This window comes from Salvelinus sp. IW2-2015, linkage group LG31 (assembly GCF_002910315.2).
Source record: "Salvelinus sp. IW2-2015 linkage group LG31, ASM291031v2, whole genome shotgun sequence".
Classification (NCBI taxonomy): domain Eukaryota; kingdom Metazoa; phylum Chordata; class Actinopteri; order Salmoniformes; family Salmonidae; genus Salvelinus; species Salvelinus sp. IW2-2015.
In genome coordinates, this window is record NC_036870.1 from 21,259,972 (window position 1) to 21,273,175 (window position 13,204).

Consider the following 13,204-nt stretch of genomic DNA (forward strand, 5'->3'; position numbering starts at 1 on the left):
ACTAACCGCCTCCGTAGCTTCCTCCAAATGACCCCCTCCACATTAACCCCACTGAATTAAGGGGCAGCTCCGGACTAAGGGGCAGCTCCGGACTAAGGGGCAGCTCCGGACTAAGGGGCAGCTCCGGATAAGGGGCAGCTCCGGACTAAGGGCAGCTCGGACTAAGGGGCAGGCTCCGGACTAAGGGGCAGCTCCGGACTAAGGGGCAGCTCCGGACTAAGGGGCAGCTCCGACTAAGGGCAGCTCCGGACTAAGGGCAGTACCAGGATAAGGGCAGTACCAGGATAAGGGGCAGCTCCGGACTGGGGACGGCAGCTCCGGACTGAGGGACGGCAGCTCCGGACTGAGGGACGGCAGCTCCGGACTGAGGACGGCAGCTCGGACTGAGGGACGGCAGCTCCGGACTGAGGGACGGCAGCTCCGGACTGAGGGACGGCCATGGCTGGCTGACGGATCTGGCTGCCATGGCTGGCTGACGGATCTGGCTGCTCATGGCTGGCTGACGGATCTGGCTGCTCATGGCTGGCTGACGGATCTGGCTGCTCATGGCTGGCTGACGGATCTGGCTGCTCATGGCTGGCTGACGGATCTGGCTGCTCATGGCTGGCTGACGGATCTGGCTGCTCATGGCTGGCTGACGGATCTGGCTGCTCATGGCTGGCTGACGGATCTGGCTGCTCATGGCTGGCTGACGGATCTGGCTGCTATGGCTGCTGACGGATCTGGCTGCTCATGGCTGGCGACGGCTCTGGCTGGTTATGGCTGGTGACGTCTCTGGCTGGTCATGGCTGGCTGACGGCTCTGGCTGGTCATGGCTGGCTGACGGCTCTGGCTGTCATGGCTGGTGACGGCTCTGGCTGGTCATGGCTGGCTGACGGCTCTGGCTGGTCATGGCTGGCTGAACGGCTCTGGCTGGTCTGGCTGGCTGACGGCTCTGGCTGGTCATGGCTCGCGGAAGGTCTGGCTGGTCATGGCTGGCGGAGCTCTGGCTGATCCGGTCTGGCGAAGGCTCTGGCTGATCCGGTCTGGCGGAAGGCTTGGCTGATCCGGTCTGGCGGAAGGCTCTGGCTGATCCGGTCTGGCGGAAGGCTCTGGCTGATCCGGTCTGGCGGAAGGCTTCTGGCTGATCCGGTCTGGCGGAGGCTCTGGCTGATCCGGTCTGGCGGAAGGCTCTAGCGGCTCCTGTCTGGCGGACGGCTCTGTAGGCTCATGGCAGACGGGCGGCTTTGCAGGCTCATGGCAGACGGGCGGCTTTGGCAGGCTCATGGCAGACGGACAGTTCAGACGGCGTTAGGGCAGACGGGCAGTTCAGGCGCCGCTGGGCAGACGGGCAGTTCAGGCGCCGCTGGGCAGACGGCAGTCAGCGGTGGCAGACCGTTCAGGCGCCGCTGGGCAGACGGGCAGTTCAGGCGCCGCTGGGCAGACGGCAGTTCAGGCGCCGCTGGGCAGACGGGCAGTTCAGGCGCCGCTGGGCAGATGGCAGACTCTGGCCGGCTGAGGCGCACTGTAGGCCTGGTGCGTGGTGCCGGAACTGGTGGTACCGGGCTGGGGACACGCATCTCAGGGCTAGTGCGGGGAGAAGGAACAGGGCATACTGGACCCTGGGAGCGCACATTAGGCCTAGTGCGTGGTGCCGGAACTGGTGTACCGGACTGGGGACACGCATCTCAGGGCTAGTGCGGGGAGCAGCAACAGGACGCACAGGACTCTGGGGACACACAGGAGGCTTGGTGCGTGGTTTAGGCACTGGTGGTAAAAGGCTGGAGACACGCACCATAGGCTAGTGCGTGGAGGAGGCACTGGTTGTACTGGGCTGGGACTGTCACAGGAGAGTTAGTACGTGGGGCTAATACAGGAGGTGCAGGACTAGGGAGGCGTACAGGAGGCCTGGTTCGTGGGACTGTCATTCCCAGACGGTTAGCACGCACATCAGGAGAGCATGGAGAGCTGACTCAGGTAACATCACATCCCGCACACGCTCTGTCGGGTGGATCTGTGCCTCACGCACCAACACAGCAGCTCCCTCATTTCACTCTCTTCCACACTCCCCAATAAATCCTTAACAGTCTCTGTATCATTCCCATTGCTCACCTCCAATATCAGCCCGACTGGCTCAGGTTCCCTCTTAGAGTCCTCACGGGTAGCACGGGAAGTTGACGCAGATCTCCCATCTGGACTCGCCACACTCCCCATGAGCCCTCCCCAAGAAATTTTTGGGTATTACTCACGGGTCTCCAGCCTTGCTTCCGTGCTGCCTCCTCATATCGCCTCCTCTCGGCTTTCGCTGCCTCCAGCTCTTCACGAGGGAGGCGATATTCTCCCGGTTGTGCCCAAGGTCCCTTACCATCCAGTATCTCCTCCCATGTCCAAGAATCCTGTGTAGGTGGGTCCTGTTGCCGCTTTACATGCCGCTTGGTCCTGCATTGGTGGGTAATTCTGTCACGATCGTACCAACTGGTCCCGTGTGGCTCAGTTGGTAGAGCATGGCGCTTGCAACGCCAGGGTTGTGGGTTCATTCCCCACGGGGGGACCAGGATGAATATGTATGAACTTTCCAATTTGTAAGTCGCTCTGGATAAGAGCGTCTGCTAAATGACTTAAATGTAAATGTAACCAAAACAATGAACGACCGTGAAGCTATGAACGTAGTGCACATACAGGCTACAAACGTATAACATAGACAATTACCCACATCAAAAGAAAGCCTATGGCTACCTTAAATATGGCTCCCAATCAGAGACAACAGAAATCAGCTGTCTCTAATTGGGAACCCATTCAGGCAACCATAGACTTTCCTAGACAACTACACCCAACATAGACACAGCTAGACACATACACTCAACACAAACCCATACACTACACCCAACACCCCCTTTACCATATAACCACCCAAAACCGACAAAACACAAACATTCCCCATGTCACACCCTGACCTAACTAAAATAATAAAGAAAACAAAGAATACTAAGGCCAGGGCGTGACAATGCTATTGTTCCACAGCTTTGGTGCAGAGCAACTTAGTGCATACATTTTTGTATTTTTTCATACTGGTTCCCCGTTGGTATTGAACCCACAACCCTGCCATTGCAAGTGCTCTACCTACTGCGTCACATGGATAAACATGTATGACAAATGCCATTTTGACTCACTGAATCCTTTTGCTTATTACTGCAGTGGTTTTCAACATGGGGTTGGTGTTCCCACATACCATATCAGTGTTCCCCTGTGGGTACTTGGCCCAGGCCTATCCACCTGCGATACTTGGTAAGACTCATAGGAACATAGGCCAACTGGTAAACTGGACATGAGGAGGTACTTCAGGAAGTATACTCTGAGGCAGAGCAAAATTTTATTAGGGGTACAGAAAAACTAAAAAGGTTAAGAACCACTATTTACAGAACAAAATCTTAACTGTCATTCCTATCTTACCTCAGAAATCAAAGAAAAGGGCAACTACTACTGCGCCTGCTATTACTATCTGCCTGCTTCTTGTTTTGGTCCTTGTTTTCCTGAATAAAATTTACGTAAATACTATGTTGTATAGTAGTCCAATCTACACTGAACTAAAATAGTAATGCATCATGTAAAGTGTTTTCAGGAGCTGAAATAAAACATCTCAGAAATTGACCAAACGCACAAAAAGCTTATTTCTCTCAAATTTGGTGCACAAATGTATTTACATATTTGTTAGTGAGCATTTCTTCTTTGCCAAGATAATCCATCCACCTAACAGGTGTGGCACATCAAGAAGCTGATTAAACATTGTGCTGGGGACAATAAAAACATTGTGCTGGGGACAATAAAAGGCCACCGTAAAATGTGCAGTTTTGTCACAACACTATACCACAGATGCAATTGGTATGCTGACTGCAGGGATTTCCACCAGAGCTGTTGCCAGAGAATTTCATGTTAATTTCTCTACCATAAGCCTCCTCCAAAGCCGTTTTAGACAATTTGGCAGTACGTCCAATCGACCTCACAACTGCTACATGTGTGCCCCATGGTGGCGGTGGGGTTATGATATGGGCAGGCATAAGCTACGAACAACGAACACAATTGTATTTTATCAATGGCAATTGGAATGCACAGAGATACTTTGACGAGAGCCTTAGGCACACTGTTGTGCCATTCATCCGCCACCATCACCTCATGTTTCAGCATGATAATGCACGGCCCCATGTCGCAAGGATCTGGACACAATTCTTGGAAGCTGAAAATATCCCAGTTCTTCCATGGCCTGCATACTCACCAGACATGTCACCCATTGAGCATGTTTGGGATGCTCTGGGTCGACGTGTACGACAGCTTGCTCCAGTTCCCGCCAAGTCTGGTGATCAGACCAGATACTGACTGGTTTTCTGAATCCACCCCCCCTTTTTTTAAGGTATCTATGACCAACAAATGCATATCTGTATTCCCAGTCATGTGAAATCCATAGATTAGGCCATAATGAATTTAATTGACTGATTTCCTTATATGAACTGTAACTCAGTAAAGTCTTTGAAATTGTTGCATGTTGCATTTATTTGTTAGTTCAGTGTATATAAAAGCACACCATGGTTCACAGAAAAGTTACAGTTGTTTCTTGACCATTGTAACTGAAACATTATAGTAACTTTATTGTTACCCAGAAATTATTTGAGTAACACACTAAACCAACAGTTACGTCTACTTAGAGATTACTTTATCATCTAGGAGCCTTGTTTTATTATAATAATTTTATGTTGGGACTACAATTATCTGTATGCAGCAAATGTTCAATTGATAAAAAATGGCAGTGGTCAGGATCATGCTTGTCTTTATGGCCTAACTGTCAGTGAACATGACAGAATGGGACAGAGCCTTTGCATGTATTTGTATTTATTATGGATCACCATCTTCCTGGGGTCCAGCAAAATTAAGGCAGTTTATACCATTTTAAAAACAGTACTAAATCCATGTGTATATGTGTGTATAGTGCGTATGTTATCGTGTGTGTATGCATGTGTCTGCGCCTATGTTTGTGTTGTGGGCAGCATGCCTGCTTCACAGTCCCTGCTGATCCATAAGGTGTTTTTTTAATCTGTTTTTTAAAATCTAAATTTACTGCTTGCATCAGTTACTTGATGTGGAATAGTGTTCCATACAGTCATGGCTCTATTTATGTAACAGTTCAGTTTCTGGGGTTTGTAAAAAATATTGTCTCTAGAGTGCTGGTCTTCAGTTGCGCTCAGTGACAATCGGAGACAGGGTACAGTGGGCAGCATGCCAAGAACTTGGCCAGCAAAACGTGAAAGTAGACGGCGAGTTTCGGTTTCCAAATCGCAACGTCAGGGCAATAGTACCCTGGACCGCATACACATCCTCAGCGAAAGTAGACGTTACATTTCAGTTTCCAAATCCCAACGTCAAGGCCATAGCACCCGGGACCATATAAATATTCCCAGATCATACCGAGCAATATAACAACACCAACAGCATTTTGTTAATTTGTTCTTCAACTTTCTTTAGCATTTGTTCTCCAAAATTGAGGACCATGAATACAGGTACTGTAGGCAATGAATACTTTTAAGTTATTTTGTTTATTTTATCCGGTATAGTTTTCGTTATAGTTTTTGTTTGTTTATTTACATAATGGCAGTAGGCCTAGGCAAATGTATGTGCATTCATCTGGAAAGTTCTTTAATAGGCCCCATCTGCACTTTCTGACCAGTCCTGATCTGTGTGTGTGTGTAACGGATGTGAAATGGCTAGCTAGTTAGCGGGTACGCGCAATAGCGTTTCAATCAGTTACGTCACTTGCTCTGAAACCTAGAAGTGGGCCTTTGTGGGGCGATGGGTAACGATGCTTCGTGGGCGACCGTTGTTGATGTGTGCAGAGGGTCCCTGGTTCGCGCCCGAGATCGGGGCGAGGCGACGTACTAAAGTTATACTGTTACGTTTGTGTGTGTGTTGTGCAGACTGGATGCCCACCCTATGGTCAGAGTGTTTTGAGGAGATGTTGGATGATGAGCTGGGCAGCAGTGACCAGTGGGCCTTCCACTTCAACTATGGCCTGACAGAAACACTCACCAAGGAGGAGAGGAGGAGAAGATGGCGGGTGTACAGCCACTGTGCCTACGGACAGTACGTTTTTCCCTATTTGTATTTATGCTTTTTATGTATAGGCCTGTGATTTGCCCATAGAGAATGATAGAGGCCTCTAGTGGCCAAAAGGCCCTATTAGCATGGGCAGCGCCATTGAGGGCTTCCCTAATTTTAATCTAGTCAACTGGGTGGGACTTCCAACTTCATTGGCTGATCCCTTCTGGTGACCCTGTTGTAGAGCCCTGCACGTGCATGAATTTTAAGCCCAATCCCTACCCGTGCCTGTGACATTCAGGCCCTGCCCTACCCAGTTCCGATTGCTTTTGCCAAATTTAAAGCCCGGCCCTGCCCGAAACACAGAGATAACTTCCTCCATTAGTCATTCCATTAGCTGCTCCTCTATGTCTGTCACTCGCTCCCTCCGCGCAGGCAGCTAGCTCTGCATGCACTCTGCTCATGGCGGCTCTGGTGCGTTTGTAAATTCACACTGGCTATCTACTCCGATTTCAGAGCACTCTGGTCTGAATGTACCAGAGCGCAGAATAATTGATGAATTTAGGAAGCGCAACACCTGAATATGACCGGTGTCATTAAACATCAGCAAAAAAACATAATTAAATTGTTGCCAGCAGCACAGTTACAGTCACTAATGCTCTAGATAACATGAAAGCTTAACCAGCTCTGCTAGGGCGAGTGTGGCCAGTGTGAGTGTTCTCTCATTTGTGTCTGGAAGTAGCTAGCAAGGTAGCCACATTTTGCTAGTTAGCTTGGGGGTTTGACTGCGGTTGTGAGGTCAGAACGCTCGGTTGAACCCTACTCCTCGTCCAGAGCATCCAGTGTGTGCTCTGAACGCTGAGAGCGAAAAGTTCAGAATTGACTAACAGACAATCCGACAACTCTAGCACAGGTACAAAGATGATCCCTCTATCAATCTCTATGGATTTCCCCGACTTGGCTCCACAAAGAGCTCAGCAGCTCACAGATTTAGAAGATTGGCACTGCAGCACCACAATGTGAAAACAAACCACTTGTCTTCAACTCCTTCTGTTAACTTGGACATGATGGAGATATGCTCTCATTGTAATGCTCCCTCCTTCTCTTGTCTCTCCCCCACTAACTCTCTCCCTCAGGTTCCAGTGTGGTGAGTGTTCTAAGACATGGCCGTCGGCACGGGTGGTGGTAGTGTTCCGTTATCGGCTGTGGGATGAGACAGGCCGGGGAACCGTCCTGATGCGGCCTTTCGGCCAGGCATGCAGACGCTGTCGTGAAGTGTTTGAACTTCCATGTCATGTTTTGTCTTTGATCATCATGTCTTGTCCCTGTGCTTCCCTCTGCTGGTCTTATTAGGTTCTTTCCCTCTTTCTATCCCTCTCTCTCCCCCTCTAAGACATGGCCGTCGGCACGGGTGGTGGTAGTGTTCCGTTATCGGCTGTGGGATGAGACAGGCCGGGGAACCGTCCTGATGCGGCCTTTCGGCCAGGCATGCAGACGCTGTCGTGAAGTGTTTGAACTTCCATGTCATGTTTTGTCTTGATCATCATGTCTTGTCCCTGTGCTTCCCTCTGCTGGTCTTATTAGGTTCTTTCCCTCTTTCTATCCCTCTCTCTCCCCTTCCTCTTTTCCTCTCTCGCTCTCTCTCTTATCGTTCCGTTCCTGCTCCCAGCTGTTTCTCATTCTCCTAACGACCTCATTTACTCTTTCACACCTGTCCCCTATTTTGCCCTCTGATTAGAGTCCCTATTTCTCCCTCTGTTTTTCGCTTCTGTCCTTGTCGGATTCTTGTTTGATGTTTGCTGTCCTGTGTCCTTGTTCCGCCCTGTCGTGTTCTTTGCCTTCTTCAGATGCTGCGTGTGAGCAGGTGTCTTGTCAGCTACGGCCAGTGCCTTCCTGAAGCACCTGCAGTCTGTGGTCGCGTCTCCAGTCGTTCCTCTCTATTGACGAGAGGATTTCAGTTTCCTGTTTTGGATTTACCATTGATAATATCCAGGAGAATCATTATTTGTTTAATACTGGAATAAAGACTCTGTTACTATTACGTCGCTTTTGGGTCCTCATTCACCAGCATAACAGAAGAATCCGACCAAGATGGACCCAGCGACTATGGATTCTCTCAACACTGCCGTCGAGTTCCAGGGAGCAATGCTCGGCAGACACGAGCAGGAATTGTTTGCTGCTCGTCATGCCGTTGAGACCCTGGCCGCTCAGGTCTCCGATCTCTCTGGACAGTTTCAGAGTCTTCGTCTCGTGCCACCAGCTACTTCCTGGTCTTCCGAGTCTCCGGAACCTAGGGTTAATAACCCACCATGTTCTCTGGGCAGCCCACTGAGTGTCGCTCTTTTCTCACCCAGTGTGATATTGTGTTCTCTCTCCAGCCCAACACGTACTCAAGTGAGAGAGCTCGGATCGCTTACGTCATATCACTCCTTACTGGTCGGGCTCGGGAGTGGGGCACAGCTATCTGGGAGGCAAGGGCTGAGTGTTCTAACGATTATCAGAACTTTAAAGAGGAGATGATACGGGTTTTTGATCGTTCAGTTTTTGGGAAGGAGGCTTCCAGGGCTCTGGCTTCCCTATGTCAAGGTGATCGATCCATAACGGATTACTCTATAGAGTTTCGCACTCTTGCTGCCTCCAGTGACTGGAACGAGCCGGCGTTGCTCGCTCGTTTTCTGGAGGGACTTCACGCTGAGGTTAAGGATGAGATTCTCTCTCGGGAGGTTCCTTCCAGCGTGGACTCTTTGATTGCACTCGCCATCCGCATAGAACGACGGATAGATCTTCGTCACCGAGCTCGTGGAGGAGAGCTCGCGTTAACGGTGCTTCCCCTCTCCGCATCTCAACCATCTCCTCCCACCGGCTCAGAGACTGAGCCCATGCAGCTGGGAGGTATTCGCATCTCGACTAAGGAGAGGGAACGGAGAATCACCAACCGCCTTTGCCTCTATTGCGGTTCTGCTGGACATTTTGTCATGTCATGTCCAGTAAAAGCCAGAGCTCATCAGTAAGCGGAGGGCTACTGGTGAGCGCTACTACTCAAGTCTCTCCATCAAGATCCTGTACTACCTTGTCGGTCCATCTACGCTGGACCGGTTCGGCTGCTTCCTGCAGTGCTTTGATAGACTCTGGGGCTGAGGTTGTTTTATGGACGAAGCATGGGCTCGGAAACATGACATTCCTCTCAGACAGTTAGGGAAGCCCACGCCCATGTTCGCCTTAGATGGTAGTCTTCTCCCCAGTATCAGATGTGAGACACTACCTTTAACCCTCACAGTATCTGGTAACCACAGTGAGACCATTTCCTTTTTGATTTTTCGTTCACCTTTTACACCTGTTGTTTTGGGTCATCCCTGGCTAGTATGTCATAATCCTTCTATTAATTGGTCTAGTAATTCTATCCTATCCTGGAACGTTTCTTGTCATGTGAAGTGTTTAATGTCTGCTATCCCTCCTGTTTCTTCTGTCCCTCTACTCAGGAGGAACCTGGTGATTTGACAGGAGTGCCGGAGGAATATCATGATCTACGCACGGTCTTCAGTCGGTCCAGAGCCAACTCTCTTCCTCCTCACCGGTCGTATGATTGTTGTATTGATCTCCTTCCGGGGACCATCCCCCTCGCGGGTAGACTATACTCTCTGTCGGCTCCCGAGCGTAAGGCTCTCGAGGATTATCTGTCTGTTTCTCTCGACGCCGGTACCGTAGTTCCTTCTTCCTCTCCCGCCGGAGCGGGGGTTTTTCTTTGTTAAGAAGAAGGACGGTACTCTGCGCCCCTGCGTGGATTATCGAGGGCTGAATGACATAACGGTTAAGAATCGTTATCCGCTTCCCCTTATGTCGTCAGCCTTCGAGATTCTGCAGGGAGCCAGGTGCTTTACTAAGTTGGACCTTCGTAACGCTTACCATCTCGTACGCATCAGAGAGGGGGACGAGTGGAAAACGCGTTTAACACTCCGTTAGGGCATTTTGAATACCGGGTTCTGCCGTTCGGTCTCGCTAATGCTCCAGCTGTCTTTCAGGCATTAGTTAATGATGTACTGAGAGACATGCTGAACATTTTTTGTTTTCGTTTACCTTGACGATATCCTGATTTTTTCACCGTCACTCGAGATTCATGTTCAGCACGTTCGACGTGTACTCCAGCGCCTTTTAGAGAATTGTCTCTACGTGAAGGTGAGAAGTGCGCCTTTCATGTCTCCTCTGTCACATTTCTCGGTTCTTATTTCCGCTGAAGGCATTCAGATGGATCCCGCTAAGGTCCAGGCTGTCAGCGATTGGCCCGTCCCTAAGTCACGTGTCGAGTTGCAGCGCTTTCTCGGTTTCGCTAATTTCTATCGGCGTTTCATTCGTAATTTTCGGTCAAGTGGCTGCCCCTCTCACAGCTCTGACTTCTGTCAAGACTTGCTTTAAGTGGTCCGGTTCCGCCCAGGGAGCTTTTGATCTCCTCAAGAAGCGTTTTACATCCGCCCCTATCCTTGTTACTCCTGACGTCACTAAACAATTTCATTGTCGAGGTTGACGCTTCAGAGGTGGGCGTGGGGAGCCATTCTGTCTCAGCGCTTCCATTCTGACGATAAGGTCCATCCTTGCGCTTACTTTTCTCATCGCCTGTCGCCATCGGAGCGCCAACTATGATTGTGGTAACCGCGAACTGCTCGCCATCCGCTTACCCATAGGCGAATGGCGACAGTGGTTGGAGGGGGCGACCGTCCTTTTGTCGTTTGGACTGACCATAAAAACCTTGAGTACATCCGTTCTGCCAAACGACTTAATGCACGTCAAGCTCGTTGGGCGTTGTTTTCGCTCGTTTCGAGTTCGTGATTTCCTATCGCCCGGGAAATAAGAACACCAAGCCTGATGCCTTATCCCGTCTCTTTAGTTCTTCTGTGGCTTCTACCGACCCCGAGGGGATTCTCCCTGAAGGGCGTGTTGTCGGGTTGACTGTCTGGGGAATTGAGAGACAGGTAAAGCAAGCACTCACTCACACTGCGTCGCGCGCTGTCCTAGTAACCTTTCGTTCGTTCCTGTCTCTACTCGTCTGGCTGTTCTTCAGTGGCTCACTCTGCCAAGTTAGCTGGCACCCCGGCGTTCGGGGTACGCTTGCTTCTATTCGCCAGCGGTTTTTGGTGGCCTACTCAGGATCGGGACACGCGTCGTTTCGTGGCTGCTTGTTTCGGACTGCGCGCAGACTAAGTCAGGTAACTCTCCTCCTGCCGGTCGTCTCAGACCGCTTCCCATTCCTTCTCGACCATGGTCTCACATCGCCTTAGACTTTATTACCGGTCTGCCTTCGTCTGCGGGGAAGACTGTGATTCTTACGGTTATCGATAGGTTCTCTAAGGCGGCACATTTCATTCCCTCGCCTAAGCTTCCTTCCGCTAAGGAGACGGCACAAATCATCATTGAGAATGTGTTCAGAATTCATGGCCTCCCGTTAGACGCCGTTTCAGACAGAGGTCCGCAATTCACGTCACAGTTTTGGAGGGAGTTCTGTCGTTTGATTGGTGCTTCCGTCAGTCTCTCTTCCGGGTTTCATCCCCAGTCTAACGGTCAAGCAGAAAGGGCCAATCAGTCGATTGGTCGCATATTACGCAGCCTTTCGTTTCGAAACCCTGCGTCTTGGGCAGAACAGCTCCCCTGGGCTGAGTACGCTCACAACTCGCTTCCTTCGTCTGCTACCGGGCTATCTCCGTTTCAGAGTAGTCTTGGGTACCAGCCTCCTCTGTTCTCGTCCCAGCTCGCCGAGTCCAGCGTTCCCTCCGCTCAGGCTTTTGTCCAACGTTGTGAGCGCACCTGGAGGAGGGTCAGGTCTGCACTTTGCCGTTACAGGGCGCAGACTGTGAGAGCCGCCAATAAACGTAGGATTAAGAGTCCTAGGTATTGTCGCGGTCAGAGAGTGTGGCTTTCCACTCGTAACCTTCCCCTTACGACAGCTTCTCGCAAGTTGACTCCGCGGTTCATTGGTCCGTTCCGTGTCTCTCAGGTCGTCAATCCTGTCGCTGTGCGACTGCTTCTTCCGCGACATCTTCGTCGCGTCCACCCTGTCTTCCATGTCTCCTGTGTCAAGCCTTTTCTTCGCGCCCCCGTTCGTCTTCCCCCCCCCCCCCGTCCTTGTCGAGGGCGCACCTATTTACAAGGTACGGAGGATCATGGACATGCGTTTTCGGGGACGTGGTCACCAGTACTTAGTGGATTGGGAGGGTTACGGTCCTGAGGAGAGGAGTTGGGTTCCATCTCGGGACGTGCTGGACCGTTCGTTGATTGATGATTTCCTTCGTTGCCGCCAGGGTTCCTCCTCGAGTGCGCCAGGAGGCGCTCGGTGAGTGGGGGGGTACTGTCATGTTTTGTCTTTGATCATCATGTCTTGTCCCTGTGCTTCCCTCTGCTGGTCTTATTAGGTTCTTTCCCTCTTTCTATCCCTCTCTCTCCCCTTCCTCTTTCCCTCTCTCGCTCTCTCTCTCTATCGTTCCGTTCCTGCTCCCAGCTGTTTCTCATTCTCCTAACGACCTCATTTACTCTTTCACACCTGTCCCCTATTTTGCCCTCTGATTAGAGTCCCTATTTCTCCCTCTGTTTTCCGCTTCTGTCCTTGTCGGATTCTTGTTTGATGTTTGCTGTCCTGTGTCCTTGTTCCGCCCTGTCGTGTTCTTTGCCTTCTTCAGATGCTGCGTGTGAGCAGGTGTCTATGTCAGCTACGGCCAGTGCCTTCCTGAAGCGACCTGCAGTCTGTGGTCGCGTCTCCAGTCGTTCCTCTCTATTGACGAGAGGATTTCAGTTTCCTGTTTTGGATTTACCATTGATAATATCCAGGAGAATCATTATTTGTTTAATACTGGAATAAAGACTCTGTTACTATTACGTCGCTTTTGGGTCCTCATTCACCAGCATAACATTCCAGGCTTTTCAAAGAATGAGGTGGAAGAGGCACTGCTCCGGCTGTTTGGAAAGATTAGGAAGAACTGCTACGGAGAGGAGGGGTAGAGGAGGAGGAGGAGGAAGAGGAAGAGGAAGGGTCAGAAGGATCAGAGAAAGTGTGGAAGAGGCCCATGAGAAGCCCTGTGTGAAGCCTGCAGACTGGGCATCTGCCGTCAAGAAGAGTAGAGGAGAGAGAGATAGGGGGGGGGGGGGGGGGGGGGGGGGCGGC

The 13,204-nt window shown here is 50.9% G+C and overlaps 1 protein-coding gene across 1 annotated transcript; it reads left to right on the forward strand.

Annotated features, from left to right (window-relative positions):
- Positions 1-5,353: 5,353 nt before the first annotated feature.
- On the forward strand, positions 5,354-7,444 carry LOC111955543 (receptor-transporting protein 3-like). Its single transcript, XM_070436333.1, has 3 exons — positions 5,354-5,525; positions 5,940-6,105; positions 7,197-7,444. The coding sequence occupies exons 1-3, from the start codon at positions 5,516-5,518 to the stop codon at positions 7,411-7,413; spliced, it is 393 nt and encodes a 130-aa protein (XP_070292434.1). The 5' UTR covers positions 5,354-5,515; the 3' UTR covers positions 7,414-7,444.
- Positions 7,445-13,204: the final 5,760 nt, after the last annotated feature.